The sequence below is a fragment of the Typopeltis vanoorti genome, chromosome 23 (assembly GCF_054136105.1).
Source record: "Typopeltis vanoorti isolate ZY-2024b chromosome 23, IOZ_Tvanoo_1.0, whole genome shotgun sequence".
NCBI lineage: Eukaryota > Metazoa > Arthropoda > Arachnida > Uropygi > Thelyphonidae > Typopeltis > Typopeltis vanoorti.
The window spans coordinates 57,473,603-57,498,095 of record NC_143571.1 but is presented as its reverse complement, the minus strand read 5'-3'; the positions used below and the strand labels follow the sequence as shown (position 1 = coordinate 57,498,095).

Here is a 24,493-nt window from a genome sequence, read left to right as displayed (position 1 = left end):
TTGTAGTCATCAAATGATCTCCACTTCTGCTTGAATTTGCAATTTTTGAAAAGGCTGAAATTTATGCTTCCAGGAGGATTTAGACGATTTATGTTCCCAAGTGTGACAAAACTTGCTCTAAGGCTACAAATACCCAATCACTCAATAATACAAAAAAAAAAAAAAAAAAAGTCCTTGGTTCACCGAACCTTCTTTCATATTTAAATTCAAATATGCTCAGTTACTTACTAAATACCGTTAAGATTAAATACTGTTATTGCTGTTGTTATGCCATAAGTATCCTATTGAAGTGATTAATATGACTCGAATTTTTTAATAATTTCATAAAAAAAATCGTCGAATACACAGAAAGTAGATTAAAATCCGTTTATTTGATATATTATAAACCGAATAAGCGAAAATAAATTAGGGATAATGATTTCATCCTTTATAATTGAAGCTAGTTGATTTTTCGCAGAATTTGTGGCCAACTCTTACAACGTTACTGACCATTGAATACTGTTTTCTTTGATCTATCTGACTGGCTTTTCAAGGAATCCACAAATAGGAAATCATATTTTCGGATTAAAGAGCTCTGGATACGTTTTTGTAATTTGTTTTACAATTTTGGAATGTTTTTATCTATTTTATTTTATTCTTTTTTAAACAATGGAGGGATTTTAGTATTGGTTTTTCGTTGTTTAATCTTTCTTTTTGTAAAGAATAGAAATGGTTTTGCCTCTTGGCTAAAAATGGTGTATACTGTTTACAGGCCCGTTCCTACCGGGATGCGAAGGGAGCAATGAACCTGGGCGGCACAATTTAGGAATGGTATAATCGAACACGTTCATAAAATTTATTTTAATATACGTACCTCTTAATGTCAGTGTAATTAAAGGATTCGTAGCGTGTTATTGTACTTCGAGATCTGTTAATTTTTAATGGAAGGGGGGGGGGGCACAAAAACTTTGCACCCAGGCGGCGCAAACCCACCGAACGGCCCTGACTGTTTAGAAGAAACGGTGCGTACTACGATCAAGGATTCTTCTTTATTCAATTAAGCATCCATGGTATACTAAGCTAGAAACCACTACTGTATAATTGTTCAAATTAAGTGGATATTGAATCCAACATTATTTCAAAGACGTGCCGAATATAGAAACTATAAAAGTTTCGGCGGATTCAAGCGTAAGCAAACCTTTCATGACAGGGGAAATACTAAGGAATTGATCAGAGCTTACTCCACCTTTACCACGAATTGCCCCTGTCATGAAAGGTTTGCTTACGCTTGGATCCGCCGAAACTCTTATAGTTTCTACATTCGGCACGAAACTCTTGTAGTTTCTCTATTTGGCTTTCAAATAATGTTGGATTCAATATCCACTTAATTTGAATAATTTTGCATCGCCAAAGTGAAGCCTTTTGGTTCTTTATTTCAGTATTGTATAAGCTTGACAAACTTTACTGGCAGTTTCGTCACATTATATACTTTTAGATATGCTATGCAGCTGTAATTAAATCTACATGCAACTATAAATTACTTAATTCTACTTGGAAAGGCAGAAACTGGAATCGGCTTGTATCAGCATTTTGAATATGACAAAATTATATAAATAGCAAATCGATGAAAAATGAGAGAGAGAGAGAGACGAAAAACGAAGAATTTCTTAATCTTTTTTTCCCCCCTTAACAAACATATTTCATCATCTGCGTCAAATTCTTTATAGATTTTTACTTAATGAGTATTAGTGTGTGCCCATTAGTATTTTGTTAACTCCATTTCTGAATTATTTATCACTTCGGCAATCTTAGCTACGTCTTCAGTGACTTGCCGCTTTTCGCTCAGGCGAACTGGGATTCGAAATAAATGCTTTTCCTCCGAACCCAGAAGATAATTACGGTTCGCAGACAGAAATCATTAAAAATGTCGGAACATTCTAACAGACAAATGCAGTCAATAATGATTCCATACACACACACTGGGGACCACATTAAAAACTAACTTTGTAGAAAAAATTAAGAAGAGCACAGATTTAAATATGCACTGTGCATTACTCTTTATAACACGAAATATAAAAATCGCTCGAAAGTTTCTTTAGAATTTTTTTTTTTTTAGTAAATTTTCGAAAATATGTTTTGATGTAATATGATCGAATGTCCAAGTTGAAAGCAACCACAGCTGTAAATTCTTTGCGATGCCTCTTTGATCTCGAATTTCATTTAACATTTCTATAGCGATTTCCCAAAATACTTTTTTTCCCTTTTTCTTTTAACACGAAAGATGATTTCTAAGAAAGAAGAATCTAATAGGTGTTTCTATGTCGGCTGGAGTAGGTTCGTAATTCTTTCTTTCCAAATGTAGCGGAAATGTCAATAAACAAGTTGGAGACAGCTGCTGTCAAGAATCTGAAAGCTTTACAGCTGCAAGCATCTCAGCTTCTTTTCAGTGCCATATCGAAAAAGCTGAAAGAGCAGTGACAGCAATTATTTCGTGCAGTTATTTTCGTGATAAGTTAGTAGTTTTTTTTTTAACTTTAATTTGAAATTCCGACTCAATTATATTATACTTTAAAAAGCGGAGGAATAAAAATATTTTTCTCTCACTTTCCAGAATTAAAAACAACAGTGTTTCTCATTTTTTTCATATTTTTTTTTTTCTCTAATACTCTCAAGTAAGTGTACAAATTATTTCAAACATATAGCCGTAGTCGGTAGTAACGACTACGTAGTTGGTGAAAGGTCGGTTTTTTCCTCACGGATTTTTGTATTTTAATTCTACATTATGTGCAAATTGACCAGAAAATACGCACACATACATAGTGGACGAACATGTTACTCTCACCTCATAAAAATAAATTCATTCATTCATTCATCAGTGGCTTTAACAGATACTTAAGCACCCACAGCCTTCCAAGCACCCTTGAATTTCTTAACCGTAATACGAGGATAAAGCGGTTATCTCTATGCCTTCAAGTATTCTTGTCTGTAAATTGCGCGTGTGCTACTGGGGTTTGTCTGTTCTGAGGGACAGAAACCCGAGTTTCAGGGAGGAAAAAACCCTATCTCCGTATGAGACCGGCTAACTCACCTTTAGTCGAAAGAGACCAGATAAAGGTTTCTCACGTTATGGACGGGAATGGAACCTAGGTCTTTCCGACCAATGGGCTTCGTCTATACCGACTGAGATACGGAGGCTCTTCATAAAAATAAATAAATAAAAAAGTGACTAACTCATATTTAGTTCATGTGTTTGCAAAGTCCTATAAATGTTAATTATAAGAAGAGCCAAAAGCTTCAATTCGGCGACATTAACTTATTTAAGTTAAGGGATATTACATCCCATATTGTTTCATAGCCGAATAAGAAACTCAAAGAGTTTCATGCCGAATATAGAAACTATATATCTATATTCGGCATAAGCCGAATATAGCCGAATAAGAAACTCAAAGAGTTTCTTATTCGGCTATGAAACAATATGGGATGTAATATCCCTTAACTTAAATAAGTCCTATAAATGTTTCTGGAAGCTGTAAAAGAAAGTGTTTCCAACCAAAAGGCAAGTACAGTTTTTTTTTTCTCTCTCCGACTGCATTATGGTACGGACAGGAATAAATAAATAAATAAATAAATAAATATATATATATATATATATATATATATATATATATATATATATATATTTTATTTTTTAAATATAATTTTCTTTGATAATTTTCATGAAAATTTATCATTTTTAATTGTAGTTGTTTAGTTCTTTCTTTTATTTAAACAAAGTTAATGTTTCTTTAATATAATTATATGTTTTAATTAAAACAGAAGTTAATTTTAATATAATATTTAATTAATGTATTTCTTACCGGTTCATTATATGGAAAAAAAAATTATCTATTGTCATACTGTTTTAGTGAACTTCCTGTTCTATAAATTTGAGATTTAGACCAGTTTCTTCTTCTTCCTAAATATTTTTATTTATTTATTTTTCCGTTTATTCTCTCTCTCTCTCTCTCTTTCTCTCGAAATTTCTCTCTCCTGTTATTTACAGTATTTTCTCAGAGTCAGGAATGTTTAAAATTGCAAGCAATCCCTAATAGTCGCACACGCACACAAACATAGATATCAGTGAAAATGGATTTCTGCTTAAAAAAAAAAAAAAAAAAAGAACAGATCGTATAAACATGTAATGAGTTGTTTGGATATCTGATACTACTTACGAACTAGATTCACGATGTCGGGTTTCATGTTTAAATTCAGTACCGGTAAGGGCAATTTCCAAACATACGTAAATAATCTGGTCAATTCCAGTTTTCCTCTTACTGTTTTCTTTTAGAAAATAATTGGCCTCCTCTTTCAAATCAAAAATATAAATTTCAGATATTATTAAGCAAATGGGTTTTGCATCGATAAAAAATGTGTCACCCACGAAATTGCCTAAGCTAGCGATGTAGCCCATCAACCAAAATAATTGTCTGTCTACTTCCATGACAGATGATTGCTGGTCTGTTTTTTTTCCTCGCGATTCGTTAAAATTTATGCGCAGACATTCGCACACGCCAATCAAAGTTGCTTATAAATATGTGAACAATTATATAAATTAAGTGGATATTAAATTCAACATTATATCAAAGCCAAACACAGGAACCATAAAAGTTTCGTGCCGAATATAGTTAGAAACTATAAAAGTTTCGACGAAGTTTGACCAGAGAGCTTAATGGGAATACACGCCGCCATATTACCAGTTGTCCCAGCCAAACGATAATGTTGGATTTAATATCCACTTAATTTATATAATTTTGCATCACCGAAATGAAGCCTTTTGGCTCTTTATTTTAGTAAATACTTTTTGAACAATCAAAACAAAAAAGCGAAAACTAGAATTCAGTGACTCATGCATATTTGCAAAGCGATGTATGAATATCGAATTTAAGCATGAAACACGACATTGTGAATCTAGTTCAAAAGCAGTATCATATGTCTTAAATCTATGTCTTCTCATATACGAGTGAAAGGTTTTTTTCCCCCTCCGGGAAACTAGGAGTTTTCATCCCGCAATGCAAGAAAAGCGGCTATTAGAATACACACAATTAACAGCATAATATACTGGCCTCATAGCCTGAGTCGCTTCGGCCGTAAATCCAAATAAATCAAACTAAACCCAAGTTTCAGCGATCTGTTGTAAACTGTAGTTGAATAATATATTTTAGAAGTTCCATGTTCGTCGAATATGAGGCCAATGTATTTACGTCTGCTATGCGCGTATGTGTTCTTTTGCCCTTTTGCCTTTTTCATATTTCATTATGAAAAAAAAAAAAATTGAATTTTCGGGAGGATAACAGTTAGATGGTTATCCTCCTGTATGAGACCAGCTAACTCTCACGTTTACTTTAGGGTTTTGCAGGTCTAGTACTCAGATTGGGACACGAGTCTTTTAATTTTTACTCGGGCTAGATACCAAAACTAGCACGAATCTAAAATTATATATGTTAACGATGAATTTCGTGGATTTCCGTCGATATGATAGCGAAGTTTACAATCTTGGTTTGATTTGAATTTGCAGTTTGTATAAACACATCCGATTAGCAATGGTTATAAATTGGCATCTAATTAGAAATGGTTATAAATCATTTTGAGCACTTTCAATATCAATTTTGAGACGCACATTATTGGATCAACTTGCTTCATTGTCAATCATGGTAGTGAATCGCCAGTTTTGTATCATTTATGACTTAATCGTACAAAAAATTTAAATGTGAATTTAATGTTCTCTATCAGAAAAGAGAAGTTTGATTAAAATGAAAATAAAGAGGTTGAAAATAGCTTTGTGAAGACAACTTCTCAGACAATGAAGAGAAAGAAAAATTCGAAGATAACAAATCGGAGTTAGCAAAATCTCATGATTTAAATGAAAATATTCAAAATATTAGTGATGTAGTTAATTATTTTAAGATTTCAACAGTACCAACATACTTTTGCAACAAGAAATAAAAAGTAAATTGGGACATAAGATAGAATCAGTTACGGATGTTAAAACACTTTGGACCGCTGTTTGATATCGTTTCAATATTTTAAAGACTACTTAAGTTTTTCTAAGAAGTGTTTCTTATAGAAGTCGGCAATGCAAATTTAATCAAATACCTCAGCATTCAATTGCTTCGCGATTTGAGTGATTTACTAAAGCCCAAGTGTCGGTAGAGAAGATGAACTCTGTGCGTGCAGCAGATTTGGCAGTTAATTTCATGGTAACAAAATTGAGGGAAACTCAAGGTGACTTAAGCCGAGAATTGTTACTTAAAATGGAAACGCAATAATAGAGCGCAAAAATATCGACTTAGATCTTTTGGAATGTCTTACAAACACCGATTCACCAAACTGATCTTAGATTTTGCAACAGAAGCAATGAAGAGAATTTTGGGAAAGGCTACTTGAAGGTAATGAAAACCAGGAAAATTCTAATGAAAATATTGTTGAGACTTAAAAAAAAAAATATATATATATATATAAACCGTTAGCGATGTCAATGTCACTCTCGGAAACAGCAAATTTTGTAAGTTGAAAGAAGAATTTGAAAGAAGAAGAAGAAGAAAATAAAGAAGACAAATATGATATTTTCTACGGTCATTTCTAAAGTTTAACACACGGTGCATATGAATTTTCACCTTGACGTCAGTTAATAAAAAAATGTCAGATGCCTATTTTCTGTTACTAGTGTTCTTGTTCGGCAAAATAATACTTCAGATTGGAGGAAGAATTGTGACTGAGATCAGATAACGCGTCTGGAGACCTTATTTTTGCATGACAGTGCAATGCTTTCATATGAAGTATCTGATCTTATAGATGGCAAGTATTTCCCCACTTCCCTCCGCGTAATGTCCTGACACGAGCTCTACAGGTGTTGATCTACTTCCTAATTTGAAGGGAAAAAAACATTTTGTAGAAACTTGCTTAATTACTGTTGACCGCTCTGATCAAGTAACCTGTCTTATTAAACACATTTCTGCTCCAGTGATCTGTCTTATCAAACACAAAAAAGTTTCACACAGGAATACCAGACTCTTCCAAATATTAGACAGCAGTGATAATGCAGAATATGTTTAGAAATGTTTGTTTAATCAGGAGTAGAGTGTGCAAAGCTTTTGGAATGATTCTCATATGTCAAATCTAAGAAGAAAAAAATTCAAACATGATTGCCTGCCTCGTATTTGAATTAAATGCAGGCTTGTTTGGCCTAGTGAACAGCATACATGCTCTCCACTCAACAGGCTGGGTTCAAATCCTACCTGGGTATAGATATTTGTGAATGCTTTTAGGTGATAGCTGAAGATGAATATAATACATCGCCTCCAATATAATACTTAACATTACATTTCCGAGTTCCAAAGTGTCAAACTTTACATTTATTGGTGTTAAATTGCATTGAATCTCCACTTGTCTATCAACATAGTCAGTCTATTTAAATTATCTGAAGCACCAGTACATCCTTCCTAACAGTAGTAGGAATTAGTATTTATTAATTAACAATATCAAACAGATTAAACAGCAGTGGGCCTAGGACAGAACTCTTCTCCTCAAAGACATAGCTCCTCTTTACTCAAACGCTTGTCATCTATCAAAGTCAGTTTCTTATCCAATCAACCACCTGTTAATCCAAACCCATTTGCTTAACTAATTTATTGTGTTATTATGTTTATTATGTTGTCAAATGCCTTTGCAAAATTCAGAGATATTACCGTATATGAATCACTCCTTTTCAGAACTGTAGTCACCTTGTTACAAAATGTAAGTAAATTAGTGAAAGAAGACTTTCCTTTAAAAAAAACCATGTTGACCTCTGCACAAGACATTTTCCTCATGTACTCAATTCTATATTCTATTCCTAACCAATCTATCCGAAAAATCTTAACAACAATCCAAAAATGCAAATCTGTAATTTGAAGCATTAGTTTTGTTTTTACCTTTATGTAATGGAACGATCTTGCCCTCTTTTGACTCATTAGGAATAGTTCCAGCTCCACTCTCATTAAAAAACCAAGTCAATTCCTTTGTGCATGCTTTTCCTACACGTGATGAAATCCTATCCATTCCAACAACCTTATTCACATCAAGATGAATTTAACAATAACAGACTTCCACCCCATTCACCTTCGAGGAACTAAGTTGAAGTATTGATTCCTCACTTTCCTGCTTCCTTAGGATAGTACCATCAGCATGAAAATCTTTGAAAAATGACCACCGAACAGTTCCATTATAACCTTTTCTTCGGCCACTGTTAAGCCATTTCGATCCAGCAGAGTTATCCTCCCGTAATCATTCTTTCTTTTGCTAGCTGCATAACAGAAAAACTCTCTTGGATTTTTCCTAGCAACTTTCGCTAGTCTCCTCTCATACTGTCTTCTCCCTTCTTATTATACAGTACTTGTCACACTTCTAGCCTGCACTTTATAGATTTCATGTAATTCTTCTTCAAGTTTATATTTTTACTCCCATAATCTTCCCTTCTTCTGTAATTCTTGCTTAATTTCCCTATTCATCTATTTAACACGTATTCTGTTTAATCTTTTTAAAAAAAAAAATTAGGCGCACACAATCTGTTATTGCATCATCAAATACTTCTTAACTCATATTAATTTCTTTTCCTTTAAATTTCTTTTCCCATATAACTATTTCAAGTTGTTTTCTGAGTCTTCCATTCCGCGCATGTGGAACTATAGGGCAAGAGAATTAATCCCCGGACTTATAGTTCACACATATCCTCTTATTTTGAATACCTGTGCATGCCTTCGCACCTCCCAGCTCAATACCACATGATCACTGTCTGTCACCAACTGCTGGAAATATTGATATCTTTCTACAATTACATTATCCGAAGTTATTACTAAATCTAATATATTTTGCCCACGAGTTCCCTCCATCGCCAACTGTATGAGATAGTGATCCCTTAAGAACTCAAGAAATTTTTATTTATTTTTTCCCATATGCTATTTCTTTTCAGTTCCGTTTTTATTTCATATTTTATTATTTTTATTCAGTTCAGTTTATATTTCGAAAGTTAAAATCCCCATTACCTGAACATTTCTTCTCCTCTCGTCCATTATTTCCGGGTCTGGAACAGAGCACCCAAACTAAATTTCTCTCTCTCTCTCTCTAATAACGTTTATTTTACACCAAACACTTTCAAAATCACTCTCACCATTACTTCTTAGGTCTTCAAACTTAAATGGACACACCTGATTCGCCATCATAAGTAGAACATCCCCCCTCCTTTTTTTTATTATTTCTGTCTTCTCTAAAAATTCTATACCAACTAACTTCAATTCAATCAAGATATCATTATTAGTCAATTATCAATCAACCATTTTATAATATAATATAGATTTGTAATATAATGTCTAGTTAGGTGGGGGGAAGTGAATTCAGTAAAGGCAGAAATTTTAAAGAAAGTGAAAATTATTAATTATTGTACCATATATTTCCAAATCTTGAAACCCGGACGTACAAGCTAATTCCAAAGTACAAGTATGATATCACAACCATCACGTTTTTTTTTATATTTTTTATAAACGCTTTGTCATGACATTTCGAAAAAATTAAATCGATACAGGTTTTCTGAAAAGCAGAACTCAAATCACACATTTTTTTCGTATGAACTTTCTCAACGATCAGATGCTTTTAGCAAAGAAGATAATTCTTTCTGCTGGAAGAGCTGATATACTTAGTAAACAAAAAGTAAATTCAGTAAGTCCCATAAGATTGATAATTGAAATGCTCTGTTCAAACGTTATTATAAAATTCAACACAGATGCAAAGAATTGAGTATAAAACATTGCTTTTTTTAGAGCTACCTCTGTTTTTTTTACTTTTTTTTTCCAATGAATTTTTATTAAAATTTACATTTTCTCTTTTCTGTTTTGATTGGCTGTCTCAGGTAGACAGACGTTTCTGTTTTTCTTTCTATGGCAATACTACGTATCTTTTAATCAACCGATCGAGAACAAAGATCTGTTTCGAAGAGCTGTGGTGTGAGATCCATTTTTGATTTTTCAATATCACACTCACTTCAAGGAAAAATTGAAACCTTGTAGCATATTAATAATGAGGAAGGGCTAAAAGTTTTATATATAAACAAATCAGTTTTGGAAGTATTTAAGAATATTCTATGAGGCTCATTCTATAGGATAGGAAGACAGCAGAAATGACTGATGAGGAGGAATTACTATGGAAAGTTTGAAGATGGACTGAGAATGGATTTGCTGTTTGCTGCTTAAGGGCTTAACAGGTTTGGAAGCGAAGCGGTCTTATAAATACTTTAGTGAATAATTATCCCGGATGCAGTAGAAGGCGGAGGGGATAAATAGCAGAAACTGTGTCCAAACAGTGATTAAATCTTACCTTTCAGAATCGTCTAATATAGCGATGCTTCCGTACATCAGATAGGCTTAAGGTTAGGGTTGTTCCAAGAAGAGATATTTATTCTTGATGGAGGACCTATGTTTTATGAAAACTAAGGTAGGATGGACCAAATTCTCTCTCCTTTATCCTGGGATAAAGTCGACCAGGCTGTCTTTCTCCTAGTAGTGGTATAACCGCACTTTGAGAATAGAATTAACCTTCCTATTTTAGTAATAATTATGTTGTTACAAATTACATGGCCATGACAAGGTTACTAGGCTAACATGTTGAGGGGAGAGGAGATGATACTCAGTTATTTCTATCTTGGATTTTACAATTCGTTTTCAAGATGCTGCTTCTCTTTACGGCGGTTTTCAATTCTGACTTATGGCATTTATACTCTCATAAGTCGATTTTAGCGACATGACGCTCCCGTGAATCAACTGATACACAGTTTTCTTGAATAGTTTCTTTAAGACGTCATTGTTCGCTACCTCTCTTCGCTATATATATATATATATATATATATATATATATATATTAAATTTAGTGACGCATCTACAGTTGGGTAAAAAAAAAAGAGAGTGATTCGCCATACTACGAAATTCGTTATACGACGGCAGATAAAACTGATTTACTCAGTGGAAGTCAGTTTTATTTGAAACACTTTGAGGCATTTGAATCACTAGATTTGGGAAGTATCGTCTCATGAAAGAGTTAGTCATCTTTGAGTCAAACATATTCATTTAGTTATACATCTTGATTATAAATGCCGGATGCTTCAGATTTCTAATCAGATACTTCTTTGATTATATTTTGCTATCTTTTGAAATTTCGAGATAAAGTAAAACATAAAATTGTTTCTAGACAATTTATTACCCAAAACATGGATTAAAGTTGAAAGTGATTTACACCATATAAGTGGTTTAAAGAAATAATACCAATGAATATATTATAACAAATCTAGATACGTATTCATCTTTCCTCGGCTTATATCTGTTAAAAATATTAGTAACATAAAAACGATAATAGTTGAAAATGTAAAGTTTGAATCAAAGTTGAGGATCATCAAAATTTGATGATCAAGTAACAATTCTAGTGGACCTCTTCTAATCACTTTCCCTTCAGTATTTAATTAAATTTATATAAAAAAATGCTCAAAGACGGTAAACTAGTGAGCATCTTTTACTTTATAACTGACTAAGTTTTGAAACATATTCTAAAAATTGTCTTTCTTCGGTACTGATAAAGACAAGAATTAATATTGAGAATTTATACAAAACGTTTATTGAAATATTGAACGATATAATACAAAAGTCGACTAAATTTACAGAAGGAGATGAAATAAATAAAATTAAGCCTTGAAATGAGCTAATACGTATAAAGTAGAGATGAAATATCTAGAAAGTTTTAAAAATACTCAGTACTGCGAGCATAGCTTCAGGTGATATACAAATTGACTAAACTTTAAATGAAAAGAAAGTAAAAATGATTACTCTCTCAATGGTTTGTTAAAATTCCTAGGTAATTCCAGAAAACAATCAAAGTTTGTAAATAACTTTGTTTACAAAGATATGCGTCAGTCAACTCTTCCTACACTTGGTGATATTAATGAGAGCGGAGAAAATGAAGACAGAAGATTAGCTGATGAATTCATTAATCCTTTTACCACAGTCAGTGAAATTCTTCTAAAGAATGTTAAAACTATTCCATTTCACCACACTTGGAAAAAAGTGACAACTTCAAGTTTCTTTTCCCTCACTTGAGAAAATGAAATCAGAAATGTTCTAACAAGCCTGAAACTGATTAAAACTTCAGGAGCATTAATGTAAATATTCTCCGGGAATGCCAGATGCACATAATGGAACTCTTATTTACATTTTTAACTTATTTGATGATATTTCTATGTTTCCGTCGATGTTAAGAAGTAGTAGTAATACCGGTTTATGAAAAGGAAACCAAATTAATTTGAAAAGTATAGAGCACTCTCTCTTCTTTCGGTTATTTCAAAAAATGTTAGAGAAATTAGTGTAAATTAGACTAATGAATGTTTTAAGGGGAAAGAAAGTAGGAAACGTCTTTTAAAAGAATCGCTCTGGCTTTATGCAGAAGTTAAACACTAAACATTCTTTTCTGAACCAGAAAGCGCAGAAATAATCCGAAATTTCTAGATATATAGAAAGTCATTAACACGTGAAAGTTTAATTGGAGATATTAGAAAACGAATTACTTTCCTATATTTGTTTAAAAGTGATTTAAATGTCAACTGACAAACTGTTGTCAGTTGACATATAAACAATTACAACAGTTTTCTAACATTCAATTATGGAATTCCACACAGATATGTAATAGCACAATCTTATTCAATTATATATGTCAATGACTTCTGTGAACTAAATCGAAACAGGAAATGGTAAAATTAGCACTTTCGGAAGAATGATACTGTCTTAAGTTTCTCTTTAGATACGGTTAAAGAAATGTAGAGCATGGCGAATGCTCTAAAAGTAACAAACAGGTTCCGTTCAAATAAACTTAGTTTAAGCTTATTATGGCTTCGACCGGGCCATTTGCAATGACAAAATCAGACAGAAAAGAGTTATATAATGTGGCATTTTCATAATCATATTCTTGTATTTTTTTTATTAAAATCACCCATTTGAAACGATGGATTTTAGTGGTTTTAATTAACAAATTTCATTTACTCAATCAAGCCAAGAAGTAGAATTTCAAACCGAAATAGTAGTTTTGAAAACCTAGGATTGCTTCAATAAGGAAAATTATGTAATCACGATATTCCTATGACCAAATAAGCATTAGACTTAACTGTCTTATAATACAATTAGAAATTTCTCTTCTTGGGTTGACTTTTACATCTAGCTTATCCTGGCATAAATATATCACACCCAATTGCCTCTTTAGTTTCCAAAAACTTAGTTTTTTTTTTTTTGTAGAAAACAATACTTCTCCTGATCAACTCCTAATACTTTATAAATCCCAAATTCTACCAAAAGTACAATATTGTTCTCACATTTGGGAAGGTACACCTAAAACCTCCTTGAAAGGTCTCGATTGTATATAGAAGAAGAAAAAGGCAATCGCTTAATAGATGGCGCCTCTCTCACACACACTTCAATTACTTGATTTTGAGCTACGAGCTATGTTTTTACATTATGCCTTTTATTTATTTATTTATTTTTATAAGTACTTTCATGGTGTTGTTTCACCGAACTAGCTACTATCATTTTTACCCGCTCTCTCTTCTAATGATGCAAGAACGCGATCTACCACTGGTCAACATCCAGATATAGTTGAACTCCAAAGTATTCGATTCAACTGTTCTTCTCCATTCTCTTCGTTCGCCTTCCCCAAGTTATTATATATATATATATATATATATATATATATATATATATATATATATATATATATATATATATATATATATATATATATATATATGCTGGTATTTTCAAAACCGGTTGATGATGATGAGATTTGATGAAATTTGATATTTTGCGTTTCAACGGAAAATGTTATGTCAGACTTAGGAAAATCAACACTACGTTTACTGTACAATTATGATAATAAATGAACACAAGAATGCTCTTAAGAAATAAAGCATTTCATGATCGTCTGCGATCTCTTCCTTGTTAATTACTCCCAATAAATTTGTGAAACTAAAACAAATAAAAGTTAATTTAAAATTAATTCTTTAAATATATATATATATATATATATATATATATTATATTTACATTTGCATTTACATTTATATTTACTGTGCACTAAATTAATTAGCATTTATTATATAAGTATTAAAATGCAATTTAAATTTCGTATGTTAACTTTTGAATTGGGTCACTGAATGCTTGTTTTATTTTTTAATGGTTAAAGTAGGTTAAAACTTGCCTGAAGTAATCTCGGTTTTTGACTGTTTCTTGTTTTATGCTCATAATAACTGGCCCAAGTGCTTCATCTGTCGTGAAATAATTCCAGTGCTCAGTGCCGTAAAAATGTTTTTCGTAGGCTTCTTCTTCGCATGACAGCAACTCGAAAGTGTCGCCTACATAATCTTTGCGGGTAGTTTTCGCGAATGTCACTTTATTTCCACAAGAGTCGTTTGCTATATTAGGACTATTGCTGTTTTTATTCAGGTAATTGCAATCGTTTGAAAGAAAGTTCCTGCTTCCACTACATTCTATCCAATAACTAGGCGTTGGTTTGATGAAGTGTGGATATCGACTACACGAACTACTGTCAACACAAGCTTGGGGTGGTACAGGAAATTGAAGCGTCGTCGAGTTTTTACGTCGAGCTTCTGCACACCCAAGGGCATACTGTTTGAATTCGCGAAGCCTTTGCATGAACTCTTCCCCGCTAGTCAAACCAAGAATATCGGCATAATGAAGATTACAATAAATCTTCTTGTTAAAATACCTGGCATATCGGGTGTTCATTCCGCACAGTCTCATACCGCAAATGTCGCACTGAAAACAGTCATCGTGATAGGCAACCATTTCGATATTCTCGTTTCTTATTTTCACCTGGATATTAGTTTTGTTATTATCCCCCTCTTCTTCTTCTTCCTCTTCTTCTTCTTCCATCTCTTCCTCTTCTTCTGGGATGCCATTCTGGAATTCGTCTCTTTTGAGAGGCCACGTGCTCCAGTTCTGGTACGAAAAAATGGGAAGTTCACATACAAAACACAAACTTGACATAGCTGAGATGTGCAAACTACGTGGCCAATTTTTAATGAAGAAAAACACTTCATTAGGATTTATAAAATCCTTTATGGCTTCGTTTACAATTAACTGCAGTCATGATGGAAGGAATTTTTCGTGATGATTTCCTGCAAACAAAAAAAATAAAAATAAATAAACTAATCAGGATATTTGGGCTCGCGATGTTATTTGTGTCTATTTTATTTCATTACTTTTATATCGCTATACTTGCAGACGCTCGTAAACTTATTAATGTGTAAAGACTTTGAAATGGCTACATCAAGGTCATAAATGCAAGAAGCGAAATAATAATTTCTGTTTGTTAATTCAGAATCTTTGAACTCAAAAGTACAGCAAATGAAGATGTTGATATCTTTCGATTTATTAAGTTATTTTTTTAAATATGATTAATAATAATTCAAGTTGGCATTATTAATTATTTAAATAACAATAATAATGGTAATGATAATAATAATAGCATTATATGACAGGATTTTTTTTTTCTTTCTGAAACTAGGAGTTTTTCATTCCATAACAAACAAACCGCTTAGAAATACATAAACATAATACACTTACCTCATAGTCTTAGCTCCTTCGATTGTAATACCAACCAACCAATCTAGTTTAGACAGTTTTACATTACGGTGGTAGGTTTTTTTCCTATCGCAAAACACACACACACACACACACACACACACACACACACACACACACACACACACACACACACACACACACACACACACACACACACACACACACACACACACACACACACACACACACACACACACACACACACACACACACACACACACACACACACACACACACACACACACACACACACACACACACACACACACAAGGTGGGTAAATCAGTCTTTGCAATATCAATTTGTTCTTTGGTAGTGGAATTTTGCAACTTTGATCTGTAAGGTAAATATAAATCTGTAATTCTCTCAGATTATCGCACCAAGTAACATCCATTGACATCTTAAATACGAAGGGCAATAAGAAGACAATCGAGATACAATTAAACCAGATCGTTTATGTATCGCCGAATGTTTTCGTGAGACAGGTGCACTTTGGACGATCAAATGTGATAATTTCTTTCTGACATAAGCATATAGACTTCGGCCATGTCATTAGAGGGTCTGTTACCACTAGACTATGCGATATGTCCTACAAATGTAAAGGCTTTGGCTAACGTTTCTCCTGTAGAAGTCCTCAAAAAGTGACCAAAAGCTAAGTTAGTTTCATATACAGTTATCAAAGTGTCCACCAGGAAACTCGAGTGTCATCTCACAAAACAGGCAAATTGGTCTGAGGAAACAATATGATAAATATAATATATTGTCATCATAACTTATTTAGTTTGCAATGGCTAGGCTAGTTGATTCCAACTAGCCTAGCCATTATATGATTCGGCGCTGACAATGATTGAGGGAATCAACAAGAAAATAAATAAGTACAAATAAAAATAATAAAGATTTCCAAAGGAAATCTTGACTATCAGTAGTTAAAATTCCTCAGCCAGATAAGTTTTACGTATCAATGAGATCAGTCTGCTTATGTTTAAATTAATCGCCACACTATTTATTGTCTTTTGACATTCATTTGTTCTTGTATGCAGGTGGCTATCTGTTGATAAATGTCTGTTGGTGTGACATTCTAAAAAGAAGAATGTTGAATAGCTTTATTTTTAGTCAATATCGTATGCTTTGTTTATGAAGTGTGTTAGTTCACTGACTGGAGTGAACTATTCTAGTCAGTGAATAGAATGAATATTTAAGGTGTAATGTAACAAGACATAAGTGTACATTCACGAGCATGTTGACACAGAAGAACTGAAATTAAGAATTCATCTATGGAAAGTAGAAGTAGAATTTACAGACATTATGATATCATTATCAATCCCCCCCCCCCCCCCATAGATAGACAGACTGCCTAACCGTCTACAAAAATTTATTAGGCAAAACGAACGCTGCGTACTCCCATTGAGGAATAAAGGGCGTTAGACGATTTATATGATGTATTTTATTTACAAAAAAGACTATGACTATTGGTAGAATTATCAGAAATTCCATTCTGTACATATCATATTAGTGTAAGTGCATTCCATCTATTCACTGGACATTCATCAGATGTGTACAGTCAGTAAAATGTTCGATGTGTGCTAGACCTGTCCTCTCTAGGTGATCCTTTTGTTGTATGCTTTTCTGGAGGCTTCGACTCTCTGAAGATCAGTCACTCCAGACACATTATTCATCCATTTCATTGACGGTTTGCTCCCACCTCTTTTTCCAAGAACTTTACCTTCTATTACTGTTCAGAGAAGTCCTCCTTCCATCCTTTCAATGTGTCCAAAGTATTTCAACTTTCTTCTGTCAATATCCATGGCCTGTGTAGCTTAGTGGAAGTGATGCTTACAACCTCTGCGCTAGGCCGCACGAAGCAGACTGATTGTTCGAGTCTACTCGCCTACTGGAGAAACTTTTTCTAAGCCTTTCTTTGAACAGTTCTTGAGTTAGTCTATCTTTAGCACGGGCAAGCAGGATTTTTCTCTCGGAAACTCGGGGATTTAATCCCGAAAACTCAAGAAAATGGATTATTGAACCCACATTATTTCAGATAGTAACATATCCTGTTAGAGTAAGGTACCAAGAGATGGCAGCATTTGTCTTCATCTGCTTATAATTAGTGATAGTCATGGACCAGATATCTCTGATTGGCTACTTGGAGATCGAACTGCTTACTCAGTCTCCAAATGCTAGATGTGGTTAAAAGGCTTCGCCTGTTCCCTATAAAGGAATAAAAGACATTAGCTGATTTTTGATTTTTTTTCTCTATCTACTGTATATACTTAAGGAGCCTTAAAGTTCTATTGAACCTTTCTAGCATTCTTTAACACCATATTGTATTTTTACCAGCAGAAAGCCAGCTTTGTTATGAAATTATAGTCGAAGCAATAATGATGTAAAGTCAGTGTATATTATGACTATTAATATAGCCTGTTTTGCCAGCTTTGCGGGATAGAAAACATGAGTTTCTGGGAGGCAAAGAGACCCTGAAAAATGTTTGTAGATATTAGTTACCACAGTTGTGCTTAATTAAAACTATGAGGGCTTTTCGCTGAGTACCTTTGTGTGTTGACAGAACGTGTCATCGTGTGTATTTTTATCATTTGATAATTAATTATTTTGTGGACATTTTCAGCTATGTAGCTGTATAGGCATTTGGAATTAAGTAAAACAAACTACCTACATTAATAAGGAAAGTAAAAAAAAAATTAATTTTAATAACTCATGAAAATTTCTGTGTAATAAGATAATACAGAGTTCTATAAATAATCTGAAAGATCGTTTCATATTTTATTTTATTTTATTTTATTTTCAAATGTTATACAAAGCGTTTAACAGGTTTTATACCTCCCTACGGCTGCATTTATTGAGAAACATTCGTAAAAGTCATTCGTTCATTCTTCTCGTACATAGATCGATAATTCATATAGAACATGGAGTCAGACTTCTCGTCCCCATTTCTTCACTCGAGCAACCAATATATTTACACATGATTGACGAGCGCTATTAATTCAAAGTAGGAGAATCGCTTACCAGCCAGCAGAGTATTATGTTTCGGCAGTCATCCGCGAATATTTGCGTCACTTCTGGGAACAGAAAGGAGGTGCCTGAAGTCTTTTCACTTGACGCTGGAAAATATACAGAAATGACAGCACCTCGTTCTGCGATATCAGTCGATTTTATGGGCCAACACATAAAACCAATCTTTAAAGAGCTCTATCTTGAATGCAAAAGTTTATTGTTGAGACAGCTCAAGTATAGAACTCTGGCGACTGTTATATTAGGTTTTATTTTGATGCTAATTAATATTAATTCGTTTTACTATTAAAATAAATTAGCAAAATTAAGTTTTCTATTAAGTGTCTGTTGCTAATCAGACTTTTTTTAAAGCATTGGAATACCAAAGGGATTGTCCCAAAGGATACTCACCACAAAAAAGACTCCATAACTCAGTTCGTATCGACAATATCCTTCGATTAGAAAGACAAAGGTCGAATTCCGTCTAGGACGCTAGGAACCTTTGTAAGTACTTTTCGTTTAAAAGCGAGCTATTCGATTTCATAATGTGACAAAGCTTTTCCTCTGGAAACTGGATTTTCATCACACAAAAACAGACAAATCGAGTAGAACTCATGCGGTTAACTGACACACGCAATTAATTCAAAACAATCCAATCCCACTCCAACTTGCTAACACAAAATCATTGTTTGAGCTTTAAAAAATTTCATTTATCTATCTATCTAAGTTCAGTTACCTAAGTTGGAAAGTGTACGATACATTTTGGGATGAATATCAGACCTTCAGCACATATCGGGGCTATGGAGTTAAGCTCTTGCAAAAATGTTATCGTCAATGGAATATTTTGTTCCTGACGATGAAATGTAGTCATGCCTTTCGAATTCTATCACGCAAGGAACCTTTACAAGGACTTTCTCAGTTCGGGCTCATACGGAAGCAGAGGATTTTCTACTCCGGAAATTCGGATTTTTATCCAACAAAATGCACAAACCTATAGGTAAACTCATGAAATTAATATACATAATACTCTTCCTCATACTCGTAGCTACTTCGGCTACAAAAGTACAACAATGTTCCAACTAAACACAGGTCATCGTAGTTGGCTATGCACAATCCAACCCCTTCCCTATTCGACCTTCGAAAATTAAGTATAACTAATTTTGAGAAAATTTTCATTGGTATTCGGAGGAGATTAAGAAGCTGTGGAAAATGTACAAAGATGATATCGGGATTATGGAATGTGATTACGAGGACAGATTGAGAGTATGAGGACGTAGACACTGGTAAGGAGAAGTGATGTTATAGAGATCTGTAAACTTCAGAAAGTTGTAGGTTATCAACTAATGAAATTTTTCGTAATATGGAAGGTGGGGAGAGGACAAAGGGACATCCGTGGAAGTTAAATTTCTGTGGGTTTAGAAAGAGGTGAGAGCAATTTTTCTCACAAAGCAGTGAGCGAGAGGAACAATTCCCTGTTAAAGTAGTGAGTGCATCTAGTGTGAATGAGTTTAAGAGAAGGTATGACATCTGGTCGTTGAGAGTCTCTGATGATGATGATGATAATAATAATAATAATAATAATAATAATAATAATAATAATAATAATAAAGTTCAGTATTTTAAATAGACAGAAATTCAAGGTGGTTACCGCGAATACATCACTAAACATGTCACCCCCCCTTAAATTTTTTTTGATCTGAATTGGGAAAAAATTTAATACGATAATAGCTGGAATATATTTCGAAGATTATCATTTAAAAACAAGTGTATGAACTTTCTGATAGGCCTTGGTATGGTCCATAAAAAATATATAACAGTAATAATATAAAATGATTCCAATTCCACTTCGAATCATTTTTTTCATATAATTATTAGAACTGGAAATGGTTTGTACTACCCTTCTGAATAAAGAAGTAGTAGTAGTACAAATATTTTCCTTACATGCGAAAAGTATCAAGACATTCCTCGAAAACAAAAACATTATGGACTGTAGAAGGGATAAAAAAGTGTATAATAAATGAAAAATCGTTTTAGCTTAGTTTCGTATTTTTTTTTTTTATTTCGTTTGCTGTTTATTTAATTGGAGTATAGAAACATTAAGGCTATTAAAAAGCAATTCAACAGCGTATTTATCTCTTGTCGGTATTCTAACTGCTTATCCTCACATGTGGTCTGCTTCAAACTTAATCAAATGTAAGGCAAACATTCATATGACTTCAAGCCTCTTAATTCACGTTACAGGAGCGATGTGTCAGAGAGATTTTTTCCCTTTGTTTAGAGGACAGCCAGTCTTAAAATACGCAATTATAGTTCTAAAATGTAGGGCACTAGGCTGTAATGTTTCCATTATCCCATTATATTATTTCTTTATATTCCCAAACTAATAACAATGAAGTGCAGTATATAATAAATTAGAATGCTCTCATTTATCAGGAATTCACCATGACGAAGTGCCATTTATTTATTCAGTTATATCTGGATTGTTGGCTCTATAATATAATTAGCAAATGTCTAGGCATGCTTCTTTTAAACAAGCCCGTTATATTCAAGTGTCATTATTGTTGATGATATATAATATAAACTCATCGAGCTTTACTACCACGCTTCATTATATACTAAAACAAAACGTTGCTATTCAAAAAATTCTGAATAAGACGTTCCCATGACGAAAACTTGTACGGTATGATAGCGACTTTTGATCTTTTGCATTACTCATAATAGCCTAGCTATTTTTCCCCCCCTAGTGGAAGTTATGTTAAAGACAATTGTGATTATAGTGTTAGTCTTAGATGAACAGACATTACCAATCAATACGTAGAGGTAGGGGAGAGAAGGTTAATTCGAGTGTTGCCTTGTTTTTCACTGAACCAAGGACAAGCATCGTTAGTTAGTATTGATATACCGGTTCGTCTATTGACGTATACAGCCCAAAGTTATATTTACAACGATATTTCGTTGTAATATAACGTACTTCGATTTGTCGATTTTTTTTAATTTTTATTTTCGATAGTAATATTGAAAATGGATATCTTATAGTCAGTGTAACTCGAATATAGACGGAGATCGTAACAAGTAAATATCTTATGTAATTCAATGGTTCAACTTTTCATTAAGCAGATATAAGAAAATTGTTTGGTTTATTAGTCGTTATTAGAATGTGCAAGTAGATCACTCACCGATAGTTTCGTACAAAGACCATTACTTCTTCAGAGCAGTAGATTAAGACAGTACTAAAACCTGAAAAAGCTAACTGGTCGTTAGTGCAAAAACAGTAGGTGCATAATCTACTAGTATATAATCATAATAATAATATGAACCAACTTTTTATTTATTATTAAACCTGTAGTCGTGAAGTTTAATTTGAACATAAGCAGATACTTGCTATTGAAAAGCTAATGGAGCACAGTTTTGGATATAACAAATGGAAGTTTGTCCATCTAATTACGAGACTCCTTCAATAAAATATCACTAAGGTATTAATAGAAGCAGTTAATGGCTGTTTTTATTACTATTGTAACATTAAAGTTTACTTTAGTAAATTAATGCGTAAAGTCTTCCGATATATTACACGTCTAACTTTTATGAATTCCGAGAACCCATATTGCATCTAAAATGTCCACTATTTTAGGTAATGGAACTTGATTATCGGATTAGGAAAAATAATTATGCAAATTTTCTGTAATTCTGGGAAGAGATTATCAATGTTTGCTATTTTCTACGAAAAATGTTAAAATAATGTTTATTTTGTTAAAAAAAATACCAGGTTGTTGACAAACTCGTGATTTCATTTGTAAAAATTAGTACAGGATTTGTCGATTATCATCGTTATTATTATTATTATTATTATGAGGCGAGAAAATGTCCACTCATAAAAAGAAAACAAGAAATTTGAGGGGTCATGTCAGCCATGATCATGGTCGTGTTGGTAAACATCGCAAGCATCCTGGTGGTCGAGGTAATGGTAGTGGAATGCATCATCACAAAATAAACTTTGACAAATATCACGCAGGTTATTTTGGTAAAGTTGGAATCAGGAATTTTCACTTAAGAAAAAACCATTACTGGAAACCTTGCATCAATATTGAAAAACTATGGTCTCTTGCGACTGAACAGACAAGAATGAAATATAAGAATGATAGAGATGGTAAAGCACCTGTTATTGATGTTGTGAGATCGGGCTATTACAAAGTACTGGAAAAGGAAAATTAACCAAACAGCCAGTTATAGTGAAACCAAATTTTTTTTTGCAAACAGGCCGAGTAAAATATAAAATCTGTTGGTGGTTGTTGCATCTTAACTGCATGAGTGTAAAAATTCCCTTTCAGTGTTTCAAAATAAACAGAAATTAAAATGACATGTGTAGAGGCATTTCTATACCAATAAAAGCTGAGAAGTACTCCACAAGGTAGAACATAAAAATATTATTATTATTATTATTATTATTATTATTATTACACCTCATTTCCAAGGAGTCCTAGAATTCAATGCGGGCGGCCACTCCATACTACATTGATCTTGCTTCGCAATATATTTTTGTGATTTGCCTGTTCTGTGAAATGAAAAAAACAGAGTTTCAGGAAGGGAACCCTGTTAGCTCCACGTGAGATTAGCCAACTTACATTCAATTAAAAAGTCCTAAAAAAAGGTTATTCGTGTCAGAGAGAATGAAATTATTAAACTATTATTAATTATTAATAACTACAAAATTATTTCAATAAATAAATCCTATTTTTATATAATTTTATTTTTATTCAGTTACAACGTTTCTTATGGGCCAATGTATGCATAGGGTAAGGGATTAATGAAAGTTGTTAGAAAAAATATAGAAAGTTAGAGAAAGACAACTCTAACTCCCTACGCTTTCCTACTACATTACTTTTAAATTACATCGCACCGCTTGCCCTCTTTTTCACTTTAAGAAAGGTCGCCTGTCCTTCTAGGAAACGGTATCTTACTCAACTAACAACAGTTTCATTTTTATCTTGATTAACTAGAAGGAGTGACCAGAAATGAAAGCCCCACAGATATTTGAAGAGAAATATCTTTGGAGATTTTTCTGGTCGCTCTTTCAGGAGATTAAAGAATATCGAGTTCGTAACCAATCTCAATACCAAGATGACTTGGACTGTTTGATCAATGTTTTTCAACTTCTAACAGCAAATTGTATACTCATCCAACATCACTTTAAAGCTAATTATTCGTGCTTCTGATTTGTTTAAATCGAACTTGGTCACTCGATTTAAAGGAAAAAGAAACTTAATCGCAGCGTAACACACCACGTTTTCCATATTATGTCATCTAACTGCAGTAGAAATGGGTATGATGTTCTGGAATTCAAAGTGAAGATTCCAATTTACTGAAAAAAACTTTGTGCCTATCATTTGTGATAGGCACAAAGTCAAAACCGTTATGTGAATCACTTGTTCGCAGACAAGTGATTCACATAACGGTTTCAAGTTAATGAATTCGTCACAGGTGTCTTTGTTTGATGATCTCGTCAATTCTGTGCTTTTTTTTGATAGACTTTTTTAACGAAAAATTATACTTTAATGAAATAAAAAGTAACGACTTAGAAATGCTCCCCTCCAAAATTTTATTATGTTCATCTATAATGACGATATTAAAGATTCGTCATCATCAAATTTTGAAAAATAAAAGTTTAGAATTTTACCAGAAAGTGTATGAGAATAAACCTTCGGCACAGGAGTCGCCTTACCTTGCACTACTTAAAAGACAGGGATTCTGTCCAGGAGCCTGTATAATCGCCTTGTATTAGTGTATTGATTAGGTTTCAGTGACCTGACAGCT

General features: G+C 33.1%; 1 protein-coding gene and 1 pseudogene across 1 annotated transcript in view; one reads left to right on the top strand and one right to left on the bottom strand.

Annotated features, from left to right (window-relative positions):
* Positions 1 to 14,741, bottom strand: part of LOC150093874 (uncharacterized) — a 135,435-nt gene extending 120,694 nt beyond the window's left edge. Inside the window, exon 1 of the mRNA XM_090412544.1 lies at positions 14,272 to 14,741. Within this exon, the coding sequence (XP_090268670.1) occupies positions 14,272 to 14,726 (455 nt within the window). The 5' untranslated portion in view covers positions 14,727 to 14,741. The remainder of the gene's footprint in view (positions 1 to 14,271) is intronic.
* Positions 14,742 to 22,543: 7,802 nt separating this feature from the next.
* Positions 22,544 to 22,990, top strand: LOC150093873 (large ribosomal subunit protein uL15 pseudogene; annotated as a pseudogene).
* Positions 22,991 to 24,493: the final 1,503 nt, after the last annotated feature.